This window comes from Primulina tabacum, chromosome 2, assembly GCF_025594145.1.
Source record: "Primulina tabacum isolate GXHZ01 chromosome 2, ASM2559414v2, whole genome shotgun sequence".
Taxonomy (NCBI): Eukaryota; Viridiplantae; Streptophyta; class Magnoliopsida; order Lamiales; family Gesneriaceae; genus Primulina; species Primulina tabacum.
In genome coordinates, this window is record NC_134551.1 from 791,621 (window position 1) to 812,387 (window position 20,767).

The 20,767-nt window shown below is 35.8% G+C and overlaps 4 protein-coding genes and 1 pseudogene across 9 annotated transcripts; 1 reads left to right on the forward strand and 4 right to left on the reverse strand.

Moving 5' to 3' along the window:
- Nucleotides 1-6,336, reverse strand: part of LOC142522515 (casein kinase 1-like protein 11) — an 8,754-nt pseudogene extending 2,418 nt beyond the window's left edge.
- Nucleotides 6,337-7,309: 973 nt separating this feature from the next.
- Nucleotides 7,310-9,328, reverse strand: LOC142537131 (scarecrow-like protein 23). Its single transcript, XM_075642697.1, has one exon. It carries the CDS (start codon nt 8,786-8,788, stop codon nt 7,310-7,312), a length of 1,479 nt encoding a protein of 492 aa, XP_075498812.1. The 5' UTR covers nt 8,789-9,328.
- A 179-nt stretch (nt 9,329-9,507) lies between these two features.
- LOC142522541 (uncharacterized) lies at nt 9,508-15,198 on the reverse strand. Of its 5 annotated transcripts, none has more exons than XM_075626015.1 (14): nt 14,996-15,198; nt 14,034-14,313; nt 13,223-13,397; nt 12,951-13,034; nt 12,632-12,873; nt 12,315-12,531; nt 12,149-12,228; nt 11,795-11,879; nt 11,210-11,341; nt 11,012-11,125; nt 10,865-10,912; nt 10,185-10,269; nt 9,989-10,045; nt 9,508-9,718 (listed from the first exon to the last, which is right to left on the reverse strand). In XM_075626015.1, the coding sequence occupies exons 2-14, from the start codon at nt 14,249-14,251 to the stop codon at nt 9,681-9,683; spliced, it is 1,575 nt and encodes a 524-aa protein (XP_075482130.1). In that variant the 5' UTR covers nt 14,252-14,313; nt 14,996-15,198; the 3' UTR covers nt 9,508-9,680. The 5 variants fall into 5 exon arrangements, with proteins under 5 accessions (XP_075482130.1, XP_075482121.1, XP_075482114.1 ...); XM_075626006.1 differs by having other exon boundaries at nt 14,966-15,198; XM_075625999.1 differs by having other exon boundaries at nt 14,034-14,352; nt 14,966-15,198.
- Nucleotides 15,199-16,047: 849 nt separating this feature from the next.
- On the reverse strand, nt 16,048-18,371 carry LOC142522571 (uncharacterized protein At1g03900). Its single transcript, XM_075626036.1, has 3 exons — nt 17,739-18,371; nt 16,683-16,946; nt 16,048-16,379 (listed from the first exon to the last, which is right to left on the reverse strand). The coding sequence occupies exons 1-3, from the start codon at nt 18,240-18,242 to the stop codon at nt 16,308-16,310; spliced, it is 840 nt and encodes a 279-aa protein (XP_075482151.1). The 5' UTR covers nt 18,243-18,371; the 3' UTR covers nt 16,048-16,307.
- A 174-nt stretch (nt 18,372-18,545) lies between these two features.
- LOC142537210 (H/ACA ribonucleoprotein complex subunit 3-like protein) lies at nt 18,546-20,542 on the forward strand. 2 transcript variants are annotated; one of them, XM_075642763.1, is made up of 4 exons: nt 18,546-18,644; nt 18,871-18,941; nt 19,835-19,877; nt 20,240-20,542. In XM_075642763.1, exons 2-4 carry the CDS (start codon nt 18,888-18,890, stop codon nt 20,335-20,337), a joined length of 195 nt encoding a protein of 64 aa, XP_075498878.1. In that variant the 5' UTR covers nt 18,546-18,644; nt 18,871-18,887; the 3' UTR covers nt 20,338-20,542. The 2 variants fall into 2 exon arrangements, with proteins under 2 accessions (XP_075498878.1, XP_075498877.1); XM_075642762.1 differs by having other exon boundaries at nt 18,555-18,644; nt 18,731-18,941.
- The last annotated feature ends 225 nt before the right edge of the window (nt 20,543-20,767 follow it).

A 20,767-nucleotide genomic window follows, 5' to 3' on the forward strand; every position in this document is an offset into this window, starting at 1 on the left:
ATATATGTTTGGAATAGATTCCATTTTGAAGATCTGATCATGAGTTAGTAAATGGAAAAATGAATAAACATTCAAATATATCACTAACCAAGCTCGACTTGGTCCGCGTGCTCCCGTAGACGTAAGATACGTGATAGTGCGAAAGAGGCATACACACAAATACTATTGAGTCAGAGCATAATTTCTTATTCGAGAATGAGTAAAGAACAATACCACATTCTTGGATGAAGGCATAACTTCTGATCTGTGTCTTGATTGTTCGGCATGTCGACCTGATCCCAAAGCATTCCTTCCAGAGAAAGCTTCGACTGCACCTGAAAACCGATCTCGAATATCTTGCCCCACTGCATCATATTCAGTATAAACATATAATAAACTTCACTAACTCCTGAACAATCCATACATCTAATGAATGAGGGAATTGGGTGGAAGAGACATATACCTGTTGTTTTTCCTGGCCTTTCACCAGACATTCCAACCACTGAATTGCCAGAGGGATTCTGAAAGCAAATTTCACGGATTAAAGAATTTACACAATCAAGAAGATGCAACAAATGTAAGAATATGAAAGCAGTCACTCACTCTTGCTCGGGAACTCACACCGATCTGAGGATATTTTACTATCGTACAATCAAACACACAGTCAATTGGTAACCTACATGTTTGAAATGTGAAAATGCAAATTCTTGAGTTGATACTTCACATATGAAGAGCATACTAAACATTTTGAATACCAAGAAATCCCAGGAGAGCAGACAAATTGGAAACTATGTAAAGAGGAGTATCGGTTACAGTTTTCATCACCTTCACGAATAAATACGTCCCGGAAAAGCCTTTTCAAATAAGGATAGTATAGTTTGTCTTCAAATCTTAATCACCGGCAATAATGAAAATATGATTCAAACTCTGAAGGATACAATTTGCACAGTACCTGTAATAATTGTCAATCACGTTAGCTACTGATGATTCAACCTCCAAATAAACCAGCAAACAAACCCAGTAAGGTCATGTTTGTTGAAAATAAGAACTCGGACCTAATAGCATTTGGGTTTGAGGGAACATATTAACACGGTAAACCAAAATATTTTTTCCTTGAAAACTCAGTCAATAAAAACAGGCTGGAGACAAATTTTCATCATATTACACATGAATCCACATATCAAGTTAGTTTTTAGTCCATCAACAAAATACTGAGGTGGTGAAATTTACTCGTCTTCCTCAGCCTGAGTTCAATTGTATTGTAGCATGAGTCAGCTTCCAAGGCAGACAGGGCATGCAAACAAATTGAGAAACGTAACTGCTATTCTTCAATTTTCAAACTTTGAGTACAATTCGGAAAACAATCCAGACAAAAAAATGCGAACGGTTCACATTTCAGTACCTCTAGAGGAGTCAACATTTTCTTTTCACTTATCTTGTCGTATTTCTGCTTTTTGGCGACAGTTTTAAGGCCCTGCCATGAAGGCTGGAAAAAATCGTTCAGTAGGTATGGGATATAATCATACAAAGCTAGGAAAAACAGGAACTACACATGGTTCAAATCCAACATATCTAACCAACCTTCCTCTCAGAAAATACATAAGGACATAACCAAGAGATTCAATCATCCCTTCTGCTTTGTTCTGCCAGCATAGATAAATAAAAAATACATAAAAGGAAAATTACATTGCAACTCCCTCCTAGAAAGCCCCTACTTAAAAGGATATAAAACACAGAATAACATGATAACATCATTACCAACTTCAAGGTGTGTTGACACTGGCATAGCGAGCAGTGCCGGTGAGATTCTTGCTTTCTCTGAAACACTATGTCAAAAAGTTTCACTAAATATTTGTGTCCAAGCTAAGCTAAACTGAACTGACTGGTATCCAAATTTAAAAGAGGAAAAACCGATGCATTTCTGATATTTCGATCATATAGAGATCCTTGATTAAATAGCGTATAGCGATCGAACATCATTACTTTAAAAGTCACCTTGATGACAACACAGATTAGATTATATACAGACGGAATCATTTTTCTAGCTTAACAACCAAAAGTCCATTTTGTAAACAAATTTGAACAGTTCACTCATGCTTAAAGACCAAAACCTTGATTTTGCCTATTGGAAAGCCATTGATGTAGCCAGCTTGCATGCTTTCATAAACCCGTAACTGCATTCTCTCGCATCTTTAGATTATTGATGTGAAATGAAAACCAGTTCACGCCAAGAAAGTCAACAATGATTAATATTTTAGAATACATTTGAAATCTTTAGGGCAGAAAACAGATTGATATGGTTATTTAGAACTACCTAAACAAGAATAGTTACTTTTATTTCCACGTATTCTTAATTTAGGCTAACATATTTACATATTTGGTTGACATAAGTTACCTAACACGTATGACTGCTGATATGAGATGAGTGATTGAAAACATTAGGTACATGAATCCGCTTATTTTTATACAATTTTCTCCACATTCCCAACTTGTTCATAACAAATCCATTCCATGTTTTTCTAAATTTTCTAACATGCCAGTTAGGGAACAAGTGGAATTGCTTAATAAAAATATATAAGAAAATATTCTATTTCCTTTTCTGAATCACAATTCACCATACATGGGAAAAGTACCCTACGCTTATGGGTCAGGAGATCCCTATATTTTTTGGCAAAACCGAAGTCAATAACATAAACCTGCAATAAATACCTCAAGCATCACTGAAACTGATGCTAAAAACCCTGAAAAAAACATCCATTAAAACAATTATATTTTAAATCCAAAGGGTACATGTCAAAAGTTTCAATTGAATAATGAGAAAAGTCCAGCTGTTAATAATTCAATAAACATGAAAACTCCTAGCAAAGAAACAAAAATTTAATATCCTTAAAACACAAAGTACATAAAAGAAATTTCACCTCAACAACACAATACAGCTAGCCAGTTGCCATTGTGAAAGTATCTATAAGATGCATTATCTTTCTCTCATTTTCGCACGTGATAAATGGTCATTTTTAATCTTTTCAATCAAGTCTGATGTTCCAAACAGATAAACAACAAATGGAGCAGAGAACAATAGTCAAACACTGCTAGAAGAAAAAACATCATGTGGCATTATATTCTAATGCATTTTTTGTGAAAACAAAAATGTAATATTCTACCAGAAGGTTGACGAACTTTTCCACATCACAGAAGAAAGAAATCGAAACCCAGAAATTTTAGAAGACAATGCTCATCAATTTGAACAATAATTTTGTTATAATAAGAAGCGTATCCAAGCACAAGTGTGAACCCTGAGAATGATAGAGCAGCATACATGATTCGCTTTGCACCCCAAGCCCATCAAAAAATTGTAAGGCTTTATAATACGGTGAAGAAATCCTCTAGAATGCATGTATTCGGCTCTATTAATCTGAATGTATATCATAGAATGTTATCATGACTACTTGTTATAACAAGAAGCGTATCCAAGCACAAGTGTGAACCCTGAGAATGATAGAGCAGCATACATGATTCGCTTTGCACCCCAAGCCCATCAAAAAATTGTAAGGCTTTATAATACGGTGAAGAAATCCTCTAGAATGCATGTATTCGGCTCTATTAATCTGAATGTATATCATAGAATGTTATCATGACTACTGGTTGTACTTACAATCATAACCTTGATCGTTGACTTAAAAAATCCCAACCGCTTACCAATTGATCGGCTAGCATTAATACTGTTTTCAGGGAAAACTTCCTAGTACAATAGTTAAAGATGAAGACGAGTAGAAGTTCCAATCCTCATGAAAGCTTAAAAGATTGCAGCAACTGTCCCAACTTCATAAAATTGCTCTCCATCACCCCAACACCAAAACAGGCCCCACCATAAGAAATTTCAAAACTGCTCCTTCTGCGGAAAATCGGAAGTTAACTAAAACTTCCCTCGAGATTGTACAGCCAAAAACAGTTTTTCTTTTAAACAATAATAATTTAAAAAACGAACGGAATAAGGTAAAATTGGTGGTAATGTAAAATCAAGTTAAATAGCCATTCGAGATGGCAGACGTTGGGAGTCAGTGATCCCGAATGACGGAATATGCGGTACACTGCAGGGTCCGCCTTCAGCAATGGCCTCTAGGATTTTCTTCCTGATCCTCTATGGTATTGATGAGGATTTGTTTGTTGATGATAATCAACCTTTTTTACATTAGAAAATATGTAGTGATTAACTTGTACCACCACATATAGCCATTATATGTATGCTTCAATTTGGGATGCGGTACACACAGGGCAACGTACATAAATGAGTTCATTAATGAAAAAATATAATATTACTCATGAAGTTAATAACTTTATCATCCTCAAACAAACAAATAAGTCAAACTATCCAACATGAAAATAAAAGTAAAATTTTAAATTTAGCATTTATTTTTTAGTGTTGAACGTCAAAAAGCACTGGTCAACACTGAGCATGTCGTGTTTGCCTATGGCAATGGCGGACACTTCAGCCTTTACTTTTTCTTTAACATGAAGTCTTTTTAAAACAAAAATTAAAGGACGCATGGTCCGGCATTGCTAAAGGCAGACCTTGCAGTGTACTGCATGGTCCACCACTCACGATGGTGGACGTGCATTGTCCCCCATCCCGAGTGACGTTTTACCATATTTTTCACATCACCCAACATTTTACTTATTCCGATAATTAGTTTCTATTTCTAATTATTAAAAAACCCGTCAAAAAAGATATCAAGGGAAAAAAAAATTATTCGAGTTCATATTTACTAAAATATGTGAAAACTACAAGAATAACACCACAACGTTTCAGAACATAATTCAATTAAAGTCTAATAATAATAACTAGACCAAATATTATGGTCTCCTAGCATGCATCTTAGCCAACTTAACTGACATAATGTTTAAAATCTGTGGGTTTGTAAGACAGAGTAAGAGGAAAAAAACCTACTTCCTCCTTGTAGAAGCATATAAATTTTGGACTCATAGTGAAGTTGTGGATGCTTCGTCTTCACTGATTCCTGGCAACAACAGTATTACCAAAAGAGAAAACATGTTATAATATTTTAATAAACAACTAACGTCATACTTCTACTTTCAAGTTTTATCCATAGAACAACTTGCAGCTTCTCAACATAATACTGAAAGGAAATAAAACAAGCTCTGGATGAACTCTAGTGCAGGAGAGAATAACAAATCATTAGGAAAAGAGCCTTCATACAATCTCAGAAATTCATAGAGGGAAATGAAAATTTGTATTAAGTTGGTATCAGAATGTCAAGTCACACAAGTTCATGCTTAACAATTACAAATCTTTACAGATATCATTAACACAGTGATATTCACTATTACATGTAATTGATTTGTTCCAAATTTGGTCTAACAAAGAGAACAGTCAAAAGGAAGAAGGCAAAATAATCAAAAAGACATACCAGCCTGACAGCTACTTCTTCTCCATTTTCTATGTTAACATCTAGAATAATTATGAAAATAAAATTGTTATAACCTATAGATAAGAAACACAAAATCAAGCCACATAAAGTTCAGTTTTGTCATAATAACTTTATGTCACTTTTTTTAGAAGAATTAAATACATAAATAAAGTTAACCACTGCCAATTTTCCTCCCAAGCTTAAATTTTCCACCCACAACATGGTCCATGGCAATTGATTCAAACGATAAAACCCAAATACCAACAATAAACTTATATAAAAGAGTTCGCTCCAATTTTAACCTTGATCGGATCTCAAACACCCAAATTTTCAAACGCATGCATAAAAATAAGCAGAATCCGCCAAAATAATGCAAGAAAATGGAGAAACCAAGCCAAGGCAGTAGATGCAAGAAATCAGAAACAGAACGCAAACCCTACACAAAAGCCCACAAATTCATGGATTCCATCAACGAAGCCGATGATAAAATCAATGAAGATGGGTCAAAAGTTAGAAAAGTTTCTCCGTTTCATCAAGGGTCCAATAGTGGATCCAGAAATAAGAGTATTCAAGAAACAAGCTTCCCCCCTTTCCTCGAACTACATCCTTCAAGAACACAAACCCGGATGAGAAATCAAAATTCACATAGTCATCGCCAATCCTCGACCATCTGTCAAAACAAAGAAAAAAACTCCCCTTTTCGGAAGTTTCATGTAAATCAAGAAACGATTATGACGATTCGTATAGAGCAGAAAAGCGACCAATATTTAAGGAATTGGAGATGAAAACGAGACGAAGGGAAGAAAAAATTCCAGGAGAGAAACAAATTGGATTGGGAGAAGGAGGGAGAAGAAAAAGATCGATGATTGATTAAAGGTCACAGCTTTGTTTCTTTTTAAGTTATTTTTCGTAATAATCGGTTTTTATCACAAATTTGGAGTTTACCGTTGGCGATTGGAATATATAAGGAAAATTATATATATATATATAATTTTCTTTATATACCATTTTATTGAAGGTTTATTGAAGATTAAACCAATTTTTTCGTATACCATTTTATTGAAGTTTTCCAAAATTTATAAATTAATTTTTTTATTTTCTAATTGTACCATCTATAAGTAATTTAGTTTATTTGTATTTTAGTTATTTATTAAAATATTCATAATTATTAATTTTAATTAATAATTGTATAAAATAACATATAGTGAGGATACTAGTGAAATATTAAAGGAGAGTTTAATCTCATTATTTGATTAATATAATTGTAAATCAATTTAAAATTTTGATAGAAGATATAGATTTGATTTAATCTCAACAATTGATCGAACCAACTCAAGTTGAATTTTGATTTGTCTACATTGATACGTTGATCACTGATTTTTAAAAATACTTTTCGATTTATTTCCATTGTGTATTTTTTTCTAAAATTTGAACATTAATTAAAATATATCAAATTTTTTAAAAATATATTTTTGTTAAACAGATTTTATATTATATTTGTATATGATATTTTTTTTAAATATTAATTTTGTTGTTGTTGCTATACAAATTAAGTTTTGCATTTAACTTTTTGCAAGGTAAATTATAATATATGGAAAGGAATTTTAAGAGAAATTATATTCAACAATAAACTAAATAGATAGTGTGGAATGCTATTAACACTAGATTCAACATTCATGCATCAACTTGTGTTTGCTTCAAGTTTAAAATAATTTTAGTTAAAAAATAAGTATTTTGTCCTTATTTTCAATTTGTAATCTCATCGAACATGTGAATATTAAATAAATAAAATATTTAAACAATACAACGTATTTTATCTATTAACACATATTTAACATAGTTTTAATATTTTTTTGCATAACATAAATTCTGATGTTCCAAGTAGTGACAGCTCCAAGGTAATGTCAGAATACATAACCTACAATCAAAACTAACCAAACAAAAGGTAAGCTTTGAGGATATAATGAAGTCCAAGCACTGGCAGTGTACAAACTAGTTTCCTTCCACCCTAGCCTTAACATTCCATCTCCCTGCACAAGACTGTATCCGTGAGCAGGTGGGAACATGTTGAGTATCAGCTGTGCTTGAGCCACTGAGTTTGTACTCATCGGGATTTGCACGAACCCGGTCTTCAAAAACTCACTCCTCCATAGTTGAAACTTGTCTTCCCCGCTCCTGGCCGGGCCGCCGACCGCCAGAACATTGTTGATCTCCCTCTGTAATAGGCAATGCTCCACTTGATATCGGGTCGAATCGTCTACAGGCAAGAAAGCTCCCAAAGAATCAAATATGGTTGAGTAGTAGTGGAGGGAGCTCAAAAACCTGTCTAGAAATGAACCCTCGTGAGCAATTTCTTGCTCTATTAATGTGATGATTTTCGGGCCGAGACCGTGGAGGAGCCTCATCGTGTTCCAATCAGGTCCCGTTGCTTCATATAACGAGTGCTGCAGCCAGTGTACTGCTAATGCTTCACCTCTCCTGATTTTGAGCCTGGATATGTCTACTATGTTTCCAAACTTCTTGTCTACTGGATTGAACTCAAAGTACATTCCAAGACGCCTAGCGAAGTTGGAGAGATGCTTACCGGTCTCAACCAACAGCTCCATCGAGCTTCCCAGCCCAGTCATTCGAACCTGAGGCGGGCCCTCAGCCCGAGTTGCAAGAATGTGAAACAAGGCTGGCCATTGCAACCCCTGCATAATATCAAGATCGATTATATGAACCCTCTCATGGCGATGGAGCGCCTCCAAGATAGCCTGGTTTGATATGAAATGCGCGAATTTTATAAATGGGCCGACATTGTTAAAGATTTGGAATGCAGAATTCACGGTCTTGTGATTGGTCAGAGGTGAGCAGACTCCAAGCCAGGCATTGATCGCTCTGCTAGACATAGCTGTTGCGAAATATGCGACTACTCGTTCTGCAAATGAAGCGCTGTATGGAGACGCCATCTGTGTGAGTTTAAGTAACATTCTGTGCGCTTCACCAACATTATCCACAGATATAGCAACAGCACACTCCAAAAAAAGTGTCAGCAAGTTTAGGCCAGGTTCTTCGCATGAGGGATCGCTTTCAAGATTGAAAGTATTTTGATCATCACGAATCCGATGATCATTACTCCATCCATGGTGAGTGTGAATTACAGATCCGGGGCTCTCCCTGGAATCTTTTCTGGCCATTTTTCGGGGCCGTAAATCATCCAAAAAAGCCGCCACACCCGCACTTTCCTCCAGAGTCTCATTTTCAGTTTCAGGCAAGTCTTCTATCAGTTGCTTGGTGACATTTTTCACCCATTGAGACAGTTCATTCCTCTCCAAATTCTTAGCAGAATTCTTCCCAGAGATTCCATAATTGGGGAAGATAATTTGTTCCTGAGGTTGCATGACACAAGTAAAACTATCCAACCCTCATGTTATCAGCATAACATGTAACTTGGTTTTTTATATTTCAAGGGAATTATTAGCACAGGATAAAAAAGACCCTGCAGTGGGGAGGCTGCAAATGGATGTGCAGGCCAGTATTTGTAGAGCTCGAGATGAATCTGTAGGGTCGACGAAGAGCTATTCGAACTTTATGTGCAATTTTTCTAAAATCTTCTTATGTCATAATGGATCCATCAAGAAGAGTAAAAAACAAGGAAAAATGGTACGAAATACGAGTGCTAAAGCAAAAGTTTCATCTGCTATTATATTCCCCTCCCACAAGGCTCGGCCGGCATAGTAAGACAGGCAGGTGAAGCCGATGGCTAATGGCCAATAGAAACATTCAAACCGTGTAACACAAATGAGTAATGTTGTAAGTTTGGAATTTATTACACTTTTTTATTGAGCCAGGTAAGTTCACTGGTACTCCTCTTGAAATTTTAAGAGAAAAAATTTGATTATTTTTTATCATGATATTTACACTTTACATTTAATCGTATTTTGGCATGAACTTGCTCCATTTTCTTGAAATTTTCAATTCGTCCCGTCCATATTTTCACTCAATTGACGGCATTGAAAAAAGATGTGAAATAATAGGTGAAGTTAAAATATGAAAAAAATACAATTATGAAAATTCAATCAAGTATTGCAAGTTGCAACCGAAAATTAATACTTCAAATAACTTATTTAGTTTGAACACCAAAAAAAAATTTATTACTCACACAAATGCATAGCAGTACCAGCTTCACTACATACACCACAGAGAAAATATTATGGGGACATTGATTAATCAGAAAAATTACTCAGCCATATCCTGAAACTTGTCAAAAGAACGGTAGCAATTTCCTGAAACTCATTGACTGGCTGTCTCCGATGATTCCGAGCCATCCTCTGTCGTAAGATAGAGATACAAATAAAACGATTTAAATAGGAAAAATTATAAGCTTGCTGCTAGAATATGTTAAAAAGAGAGCATTCTCTGAACCCCAGGGAGCCTTGTTGTATAAGCCAACATACAGATATGCCCCGATCCAAAATTCTTGCTCAGATTGGCTTATTCGGTTTTCTTATGATCTAAAAGCATCAGCATTGCACATTTGGCCACAGAGATAGTGAATGTGCTAAAGAAAAGAAGCAAATAGAATGTGCTAGCTAACATACCGAACAGTGACTTGACTGTTGGCCTCTTTGGTTTGGAATTTTTCTTCTCTAGTCCAGCTGGGAACGAACAAAAAACGAAAGCGATTCAGTATGAATCATGGTAAGTGCAGAATATGAGAAAACAATTGCAGCATTATTGCGAAGTACAGGAAGCAACAAACACGAGGGAGCACACAGAGAGGGAGAGACGTTATACCCATTCCAGGAACTTGGTAGTCATTGACAATTTCAAAGTTCTTGTAAGTGTACCCGACAAAATTGACATCTTTGGACGACAACATCTAGAAGTAGAAAGAAAAATAAGCTTGAGGTCAACCAGGTACAAAAACATGAATCGCAAAAAGTTTTCAAGTCTCTAAGGAAGTTCAGTTCACAAACAAAAGAAATATTTACTGAAAACTAGAACTTTAAATTTAAATTTAGACAAGAGCAGATGTAGGATTTTGGTTTCGCGAGCAAACTTGCATATTTATAAACTTGCATATTTATAAAATTTAAATATAAAATTTGTGTTCCACCTATAATTTTAGAGTTTACTGTAAACACAAAATGCTTTCAGACTTAAACTTTGCATTTCAAAGAAGGCCTAAACTTTTTTTTCTAATTTTTCAAGCCCATTTCTATCCGCAATAAGTTTTCTCTCTCAAAGGTGATGCCTACAATTTAGAATTTGATTAGGCTAAGTACTTACTGTACTTTCAAAGTCAAAGAGGATACACTTTTTCAGGGCAGTATGAGGAAAAACAAAAATAATATTAGTGTCATTAGCCATTAGGCACTGCCACATCATGCGCAAACCTTGTTTTGCGAAGTATTAAACATCTGAACTTTAAATTAAATATAGGTTTTCTTCTCCAGATCTGACAGCATAACTACCTTTCTCCATGGGCCAGATTTTGATGAAGTACGAGATTGGTTTTCAGCCTGAAGCCAAAACATAAAAATCAAAATCATTGATACATTTCCCAAAACATCAACAATTTCAGAAACTAATGTAATGTTCAAATGAAGAGAAGTCAATACCTCTTCAAACTTTTCAAAATTTTGGGTATCCAACTCATCATTGACTTCTGGAAGAAATGCAGCTTCCATAAGGTAAATGCTGTCCCAGTTAATTCCGTTAAACCAAGCATGAGCCTAAATGGGTACCCAAATTAAATGATTTGCCATAAACTTAGGTGAGTGATCAAAAAATATAGCAGAAAGCACGCATCAAAACACCTTTATTTCTTCCGCTCCATTTGAACCGAGCCTCTGGTTGACACTACAAAGTAATTTGCTTATCAGATCTTTTGCTGCTAAAGAAAGTTTAGCTTCCTCTGGGAATTTCAAATGTGTTCTCCAGTTCACTATCTGCAAATTTAGCCAATACTCCTAATAAGCGTTCTAATTATAAACCAGTACGGGCTAAGTATAAGAAAGATTAAAGATTCCAGATACCTTTGAATTGAAGTTTGAAAGCACAATATTCACCGAAGAAAATAGCAGTAAGAACCAATAAATATGGTTATTTTAGACCTTTCTAGCTACAACTCCATCCTTGATCAATAACTCCTCACCAAAACATAAGATAAAAAAGGAGAAGAAATTTCCTCAAGTAACCTTGCTAACTGATAAAAAGTTAAGACACTTGAATACTCTTGAGTGAAACATGCAAATGGACCCAGAACAGAGTTCCAAAAAACACTTTCCATACCACAATAGTAGGATCCCTGGAGAGACATACAGTTTGATTTCATATTTACTGCAGTAGCCCAATTACTCTCATGCAGTTTGACACGTTAGAAAAGCAAACCAAAACCATACCTTCCTACAAGTTGACATAGGATCATCAGAATAGAAGGGTGGGTATCCCACAAGCATTTCAAACATGATAGCACCAAGAGACCACCTGCACAACGATAACACGTCTCATTTTCCAATAAATGATGGCTAAGATCATCTTCCCCGATCCATAACTCAAACAGATAGGCAACAGAAAAGTGAAAAATAAATCAAAGAAATAGGTATTGTGAGGGAAAGGAGCACATGCAGTAGCTTTTACAAAAAAAAAAAACTACTACAATGATATTTTTGATGTCCATTTCTGATATCAGTTACTCAGTACAAACGAAACCAAGAGGAAAGAAAAATTTCCACCTCTAGACGATAGGAACTAACCAATCACATTCCATTCCATAACCCTTCTTTAGAAGAACCTCTGGAGCAATGTAATCAGGTGTACCCACTGTGGAATAAGCCTGCAGTCAAAAAATATGCATAATTAAAAAAGAAACCATGGTAGAAGAAAAGTCACGTGAATATTAAAAAGTTTGTCACCACTTACAAGCATTCTCCTATTTTTCTGCCAATGTTGTAATTGTTCTTGTTGAGTGCGTTTTGGAGCAGTGGAGTTTTCATCACTTCTTGAAGTTTCATTGAAGCTGTCTCCAACTGAAAAGTCTTCTTTTAGAGAACTACAGTCTAAAGGCTTGCACAGGCCAAAATCTGATAATCTTAAATGACCATATCTATCAAGTAGTAAATTATCAGGCTTGATATCTCTGTAGCAAATTAAGCATTCAAAGGGGGAAAATATCAGATCAACTGAAGCAATATCCATGATGAAGTCAAACTGAAAATTAAAAACAGATATCTACAAACCTGTGTATATAGTTGTGCTTATGGATAGATTCAATAGCCATAACCGTCTCTGCTACGTAAAATCTGGCCTCATCTTCTGTCAAGATATCTTTTCTCATCAATAAAGTCATCATATCTCCACCGGGCAGATATTCCATGATGAGATACAAATATTCTTCATCTTGAAAAGAACAAAATAGTTTCACAATGCAAGTGCTGTCCACCTCTGCAAGCAGATTCCTTTCAGCTTTCACATGTTCAACCTAACAAATATGCTAATTGAGGACCAGCAATATAAACATGGCTACAACAAAATCATCTAATGTTCATATTTAGGTACCTGGCCTCTACGAAGCATTTCTGATTTCTTAAGCTTTTTCATCGCATACACATGGCCAGTAGTCTTTTCCCTACAAACTCTAACCTGTATAACCAAAATAAAAAATCAAAAATTATTTGTTCGACTCAATCTATATTGAAAGGCATTTCGATCTCTCAGAACATCTGATTCAAAAATTCATGAATATGATGCCAGGATTAAAGAAATTATAGAAGGAAAACCTATGAAATTTATGACGACCGAGTAAGCGAAGTACTTATACAAATCTTTACCTCGCCAAAAGCTCCTTTTCCAATCATTGTCAACAACTCAAAATCATCAACACCCATTTTTTGCCTTTGAAGGCGCATATATTCAGTTTCCTTTTGTTCTAAAGATTTAAGTAAGTTATTTTGATCTTCCTCAGATACATCAGCATCAGCTAGCTTCTTTTCAAGTAAATTACGCCTGATTAACACAAAATGATCGAGACGTGTTAAAGCAGCATTTTCTACCCAGAAAAATGACAAGAACTAAAATTATGGTTTCATAAAATAATGCCATAAATGCTTATAGATCTCAACCTTAAAATTGTAAGGAGATTAAGGCATTAAATGTATTTTATTCTCCGAATTATATTTCTTTTAATGATATTTTAGACCCAAAATCACGTCCAAATGCTTATTGGGAGAGTGTCCCGATGTTTATCGTAACATCTATGACGTTCCCGGGACATGTTCAAGGTGTGGCTGAGAAAATGACTGGTTTAAAATTGATGATTATTTCGGGGGCCGAAAATTGACTCCTGGCCCTGGGAGGCTAAATGCACTGTCAATAAAGGGCTTGCAGCTAAAGAAAAATGCAAGAGCCAGTACAAGCAAAGTACAAGTCATTCAAGGGTAATGCCAAACTTTTCGTCTAAATAAGTCCTCTTCCGATAGTTCTGACCAGAGACAAAGATTTATTGTTCAATAAAATTAGTAAGGAAAAATTGTATGAAAATTAAGCGTTCCCAATGTAGATGTTGATGCTGAAAAGACTATCTAGTAAAGCATTCCTTTATATCGGGAAACAGAACACGAAAAGTTCGTTCAGGTACCGTACCTCTCTTTCCTTTCCTGAAGGTTTTTCATATGCTCCTTGTAGTGATTTTCAATGTACTGCTTCGCAGCAGCAACCTTCTGTTTTGTGAGATCTGAGGCTTCCTCATCCAAAAGTGGTTTCGGATCTTCTCTTATACTGCCCATTGAATCCTTTTGAGCAGATGACCTTAAGCGCTCTCGTGGTTGAAACTTCTGGAACCAACTCCTTGCCGAATCCATTAATTCCTTATCCCCTCAGCATAAGAGGAAATCGGCACATAACTCGAACCAAGTCTCTCATTCTATTCAGACACCATTCATCTCATCCATCAAATGCAAAACTTATAAAGAGCACTCCACAATTTTAGTACCATGTATGGAATAGCACACGTACAACGATAACAAATACAGAGGCATGCATGAAATATCAAAACTTGTTGGTGGCCTATCATCACTGTTAAACTAATATTTATGCGTAATACTTGCCTACAGAATGGTTAAAACTAATGGCCATCTCGGGCAAAACAAGAACCGGCTAACTCAGAATGTCTTTAAAGTATCATAAATTCTTTTTGACATCTCACACGTTATAAAACACTAAAGCCCATATCAACAATTTAAATGAAAATCAAGATTAAAAAAAATGATTTCGACCAAGATTAGAAAAAAGAATAAATTTTTCTCGAGCCAAAGATTCCAATAGATACTCTGTCGGCTTCCATGCTATCGCTAGTCTAAATTTTGGCTATCGCTAGTCTAAATTTTGCAATAACTGTGGTCGGAGAAACTAAAACAAGAAAATAACTTGAACTTTTAAGATTCCAATAATCCCACCATCGTACCTAGAACCCATGAAATTAATCTGATTTTAGAATCCATTCAATGTCAAATCGTTAATCTATATTTTCCTGTTCCAAGACAATTTTCGAACATGAAACAAAATAATACCCATACCTTGAATTCCAAGAATTCCACAATCCTCACCAGACTAAAATCCACACGAACTCTAAATTAGTCGACAACGTAGGATTATCGATTATTGAAACAAATTACAATCCACGGGATAGAAATAGACAACATCATCAAAGAAAACTACCCAGGTAAAGAAACGAATTTGGCAATATGGGAGAGCATTAGGCGTGAAGATCGGGTTACCGCCAAATCTTGAGAGAGGAAGGGAGGAAACCCATCAGCAAATTACAACCATGCACATAGGCGAGTATCAATATGTATGGGGTGCGCATGCATTCCTCATTTTAGATTTTTATTAAATTTAAATTTTTAAGTAGATTATATAAAATTCGTCACTCTTTAGTTTTTCCATGGTTTTATGTCATGGATACTTTCAAGTAATGGTCTTTTTTTATTTATTATTTATTATTTTTCCTGTTTATTTTAGGTAAATATGGATCATTAAACTATGTCAAATGATACAATATTTCTAAAAAAATTGTGGAATAATAACAATAAAGTTATCGAGATCCTCGTCTAAAGCATGAGCAGCAATAGTTTTTGTTATATTTGGGAAGAGACATGAATATAGGTTTCGAACTCGAGTCATGTTTCATACAGACAATAAATACAATTAGGCCAAGAGCTTACAATTTAGAAGCAGTGGTCTTTGCTTTCTAATTAAATATTGCACATAGCTTTTTTTTAAAATATATATATATATATATATATATATATTTATTGACTCGTATTTAAAAAAATTTCTACCTTAATTATTATAACAAGATGTAAGTACAAATAGAATTGATAAATAAATTAGCATTTGCCTTCAGAAAATTTAAAATATTTATGCTTAAAAACAAAAATTAGTCCACAAACCAGTAGCCTCCTTTCAATAAGCCCACGGCATTCACGTATCGCCACCTTTTAATTAAATCCCAAACTCGTGGTATCTTTTATGTATCTTCATTCTCAAGAATGAGAGTTGAACTTAAGATCAGTGATTTCAATATTTGAGGGGAAAAATAACTGCGATTTCATTTGCCTAACATACAATTTTTCAATATTGAGACAAGAAGTAGAGCTGAAGAGAAAATTTGAAAATGAAATAAAACCGATTTCCAAATGAGATGTTTACATGTTACATAGTTTCCAGAAATTTCATTATAAGGCTCATGAGATGATAAAACGAATCATCATTAAAAAAACTAAAAAAATGTATATTATACATAAAAACGCAAATTTCAGGATTGGAGCGGAGATTGCTGAATATCTAAGTTCTGAACTTATCCCATTAGATATTTTAATACAATGAAAGACACTTTCGTGTTGTTATGTAAAATTCTCAAAATGCTGCCCAGCCAGCTGATGCAGAGGTTTTAGTAGACCCTGATCCGCCAGTCGAAGGGAGGTTCTTCTGCAGATTAAAAAGGAAATATTTGCTATAAGCACGAGGAAGGGCGTCTTCAACTAATTGCTCACTTTATCTATTAACATACATGCAATCAAATTATCATGATATTTAGAGGGAGGGGAAGCACAAGTGATGATATATGTATCTGATGGATCATAAAATGTAAGATTCAAGTAACAAGAATATATTTAAAGCCATCCTTGGTTGAGGGGTCGACTTAACAAATCTTTCTCCAGGAGGGGTCGACTTTAAAATTGTTCTATCTGAGGGGGTGACTTCGTTATGGTGAAGGTAAATGAGGAATACCTCAAGTGTAGAGAGATCTGAAAGAGGATCGCTCGAGTTTCTTGAATTCTCGTTGCTTCCCTTCACAGCAGAATCTCGACTGGAAGATTTCATCTTAGCAGCAGCCAGATCATTGGGTGGAGGAGGAAGAGGAGACCTCACTTTTACTGCTCCACTAGGTGGAGGAGGAGCTAGGCTGATAGTTGCAGACTTTCCGGCAGCAGAAAGCATGCCTGTTCCACTTGATGACTTGTTCTTTACATTTATTCGAATTGTTTCCCCTTCCTAACGCCCAAAACAACCAACGTCAATCCCTCTCTACTCAAGAACGGGGAAATATAATCCTCTGTCCAAGTCATATTCACTTTCAAGAAAATATTAAGACGTTCAAAAATAACTACCAGGCAATACAAGTGTTTTTAGGATGGGAAAAAAAACGCAACTTCGCTCATGAAAAGTAATAGATACAAAACACATTCAGAACAAAGGTCTACTGTCTGATGCAGTATATAATTGAAAAAACATATAGAACAGCCAGGAACTCTGAGGAACCGAGCCAAAATTCTTGAAAACCCAAAGTTAGGACATGAAGATGTACAATCCTGATTCATTAACAGGTCACTACATGCGAGCATCCATCTAAGATTCACTTCTGCTACCCACTAAAGGCGAGAGAAGAATTACTATTTTGATTCAAGAAGTCATTCTGTTCCTGCCTTATTAATAATGATGGCAGACTTGTGAACATGATATTCATTATCTCGAAGACAAAGTCTTTATACTTCTAAATAGTCCTTCAAAGCTAAATTTTCTGGCTTTAAGTGCTCCATCCAAACAACATAGAAAAAGCTTTCATTTTATGTCCAATCACATTCTAGATTCATTTGAAACGTCTCCTACATTCAATGCCAAATTGTTCGATCAACAAACAATTTATAGCAGTTATCCAAGAGAATTTAGCAGATTAATTAACTCCATGTTGATTTTCAGATTATCTAAGAATCGCATTATAAACGTCAATGCAAAGATATATAACAATTTGAAGACCAATCGACATAAATTATACAACGAGATCACCTTCAATCTGTGATTAACGACGGGATCAATATCAATACGCCCCTCCTCAGCCCCGCCCTCGCCATCGCCACCACCGTACAACTCCTTTTCCCCTTCCCTCTTTACGTACTTCTCGTGATCCGACAGAGAGACATTGAAATCAAACGCCTCGTTCCTCTCATTAAACCCTAATCCTACAAAAGCGTGCTTCCCACGACCATCCTCGATCCTCAGCACGAAGTACCTGGACGAATCCAGCACTGTCTCGACGGCGTTCTCCCTCTGCCCCGGGTGAACAAAGCAGGCGGCAAAGAGCTCACCGGAATTGGGATCCTCGAGTCGGATCTCGCAGCGGTTTTCGCAGGAAACGACACGGAGACGGCCCGTCCAAATCTTATCCGATTGCAGCCACTCCCCGCACTTGTAGCCGCCACTGGTGGGGCGGGGAGGGATCTTGAAGACGGAGACTTCGCGGACAACAAGGAGGGTGTGTTCGAAGGTCTCATCCTCCTCCTCGTACGACATCGTCTGGAATTTTGAGCTGAATCTAATCTCGGAAGTTGGAAAGAGCAGAGAGGAACGTAGCTCCTAAGCAAAACTACAGATAAACAAACCGAAAAAATCAACTGTACAAAACTATACCGCGGCGGGTACAAGACCCGGCCCGATGGTAAATAATAGGTTATTTGCATCCAACACCTTATATTTTATTTTAAATCCTTATTTTATTTATTTGTTAAGGGGATGTTTGCAAACACACAAACGACGAGGAGGTAAATGACATTACCAATAAATAATTTTATTTGTATTTGTATTTGTATATGTACGAGTTACTATAAAAACTGTACATTAGGTTATGTAAAGCCCTTAGTTGTTGCAGAACCGCTGAAGGTGAAGAAGAGTTCAGAATCTGAAATAGAGCTTCAGGTAAATTTCTTGCCTCAATTTCGTATATTTCTTTCGATTATACTCAATAATAAAAAACCCACGTCACATTTCTATGAAAAATTCAGGAACTTTCAAGTTTGGAGTTTTAGGGTTTAAAAAAATTCTGCGCTCCAATTCTGTTATATGCTCGGTGCTTAGTTTGAAACTCTCTGGATATACATGAGCATTTTTTTACAAGAAATCAGTCCTGATTTTCTGAATACAGGTGAAGTTTTAGTGAAGATGTATCTCCAGTTTTACATCAACGAAAACGGTGACAAAGTTTACACCACGAAGGTTTGTTTCTACCGATTTGTGACTTTACTGCCAAAAATTTGTGTGCGTGCAAGATGTGCTCAAAAATGTAAAATTTGGGCCGTTTTATTTTGATGCAAGTTTTACCCTCAAAACACTGTGAGTTCAACGCTGCTGCTTGCAGCCGCTTTTCATCTTAATATCTAAACATGGCTTTGCGGAAATGTTTGTTTCGAGTAGTTTTACATGAGAGGCCGAAACTGCTCGGGTTTAGATATAATCTGGCTTTGATATTTAGCTAGGATCAGAGCTATCTAGAATGATATTATAGACATGCTCTGGGACGAGGTGTCATGGCCAGATTTTATGACCTTTTGTTTGTTATCTATTGGCCGTGAATGTGGGTGCCCCGTGTTGCAAGTACACAATGAAAACTGTCCAACTTCTATGAAATTGGACAAAACTCTAGGGATTTCGAAGCTTTGTAGGTTTTAGATTCGTTGTTAGCAATAGACATTTTACATCCTAAATTTTCCAATAGTCATTTCATGGCATGTATCACTTTTATAGTTGCTTACCGGCTCCCCATGTCAGCTACCTTGGTGGTTGATACTCTGAATTTCAGAAATGTTTACCATGTCTTTCCCATCATCCGCGGACTTCCCATTTCTGGATCCCCCTGTCCTCGAACTTATTTAACTACATTCCCCTGTGTTTATGTAACCAAATTATTGGCTAAGGGATTCATTACTGGGCTTATCACCAAAAGATAATGTGCCTCTGAAAATTCATAACTTCGGGTATACGCTACTTTATTTGCTTGTTTTTTGCACTTGTGATGGCTTACCACCTTTTATTCATTTTTATCAAATACTGGTAAGGGTGTTCTTTGGCACACAAATTTGAATGACAACTGAACCATTTTATCTACGCAGAAGGAATCACCTCTTGGCTTGGCCACACAATCTGCTCATCCTGGTAATTTTACCAAATTAAATTTAAGCATACTGAACTGCGAGTCATTTCTCTCTTGATGGTTGGATGCATCTTTGTGTGTGCTTGCTTGTTTTTGTCATGCTAGATTGTGCAACTTTTTTGTCTCTGTCTTTGAGGAAATGATTGAGCAAATGAGAGCTGGAGTCCATTATTTACTGCCCCAATTGCTTGAAATATGTATTTTTCTGCATTTTTAAATCTTTGTATAATATCATATCTTGCAAAATAACCTCATTGAAAAAACAATAATCCTTTGTTCAATTCATATATTTTTGTGTGTGTGTGTGTGTGTGTTCATATATTTACGGATATCTTTCTTATTGTCCTCTTATTCCCAAATGCAGCCCGTTTCTCGCCGGATGATAAATACGCAAGGCAGAGAGTTCTTCTGAAAAAGCGCTTCGGACTTCTGCCAACACAACAGCCGCCCCCTAAGTATTGAGCGCATAATTCGATGTTGGATGTCCAGGCCAGAACCTTCCTACCAGCATCGAGTTGACATTATCGACACATCCCGTATTCCAAGTTTCGTTTTTGAGATGAGAATCTTGTTCAGGACTCAAAACTGAAAATGTTGTTTACCTTGACTTCTGCAAACATTATTTGATGAAGCCGTTTGGCTTATAAATGGCGTGAACTTGAGACTAGCTTCCCTTGTTTTTTCTTCCTTTTTCTTTTGAAATGGTGCTTTCACTTTAAATACTTTTTTGTTTTGATTACCCTTAAATTATTTAGAGATAGGATAGGGTGCTGCAATTTATTAAAAATTTTAATTCAACATAAAAATTATACAGGTGTAATAATAGATCCAATCAACACAAATTACATTACTCTTGTAAAAGAAGAGGCAGACATCCCCCATATTCCAAAGG

Bases quoted from the DNA above. Each gene is read 5' to 3' on its own strand.
- LOC142537131 (XM_075642697.1), bottom strand. From the start codon at position 8,788: ATGCAACCTCAGGAACAAATTATCTTCCCCAATTATGGAATCTCTGGG.
- LOC142537210 (XM_075642762.1), top strand. From the start codon at position 18,825: ATGAGCATTTTTTTACAAGAAATCAGTCCTGATTTTCTGAATACAGGT. The intron at 18,942-19,834 runs GTTTGTTTCTAC...TTATCTACGCAG, and splicing joins ACAAAGTTTACACCACGAAG to AAGGAATCACCTCTTGGCTT. The intron at 19,878-20,239 runs GTAATTTTACCA...TCCCAAATGCAG, and splicing joins CACACAATCTGCTCATCCTG to CCCGTTTCTCGCCGGATGAT.
- LOC142522541 (XM_075626015.1), bottom strand. From the start codon at position 14,251: ATGGATTCGGCAAGGAGTTGGTTCCAGAAGTTTCAACCACGAGAGCGC. The intron at 11,342-11,794 runs GTATGGTTTTGG...CTAAATTTGCAG, and splicing joins CTATGTCAACTTGTAGGAAG to ATAGTGAACTGGAGAACACA. The intron at 10,913-11,011 runs GTATTGACTTCT...TTTTGGCTTCAG, and splicing joins ATTTTGAAAAGTTTGAAGAG to GCTGAAAACCAATCTCGTAC.
- LOC142522571 (XM_075626036.1), bottom strand. From the start codon at position 18,242: ATGTCGTACGAGGAGGAGGATGAGACCTTCGAACACACCCTCCTTGTT. The intron at 16,947-17,738 runs GTGATCTCGTTG...TTTGGGCGTTAG, and splicing joins TCGTTAATCACAGATTGAAG to GAAGGGGAAACAATTCGAAT. The intron at 16,380-16,682 runs GTATTCCTCATT...TTTAATCTGCAG, and splicing joins CAGATCTCTCTACACTTGAG to AAGAACCTCCCTTCGACTGG.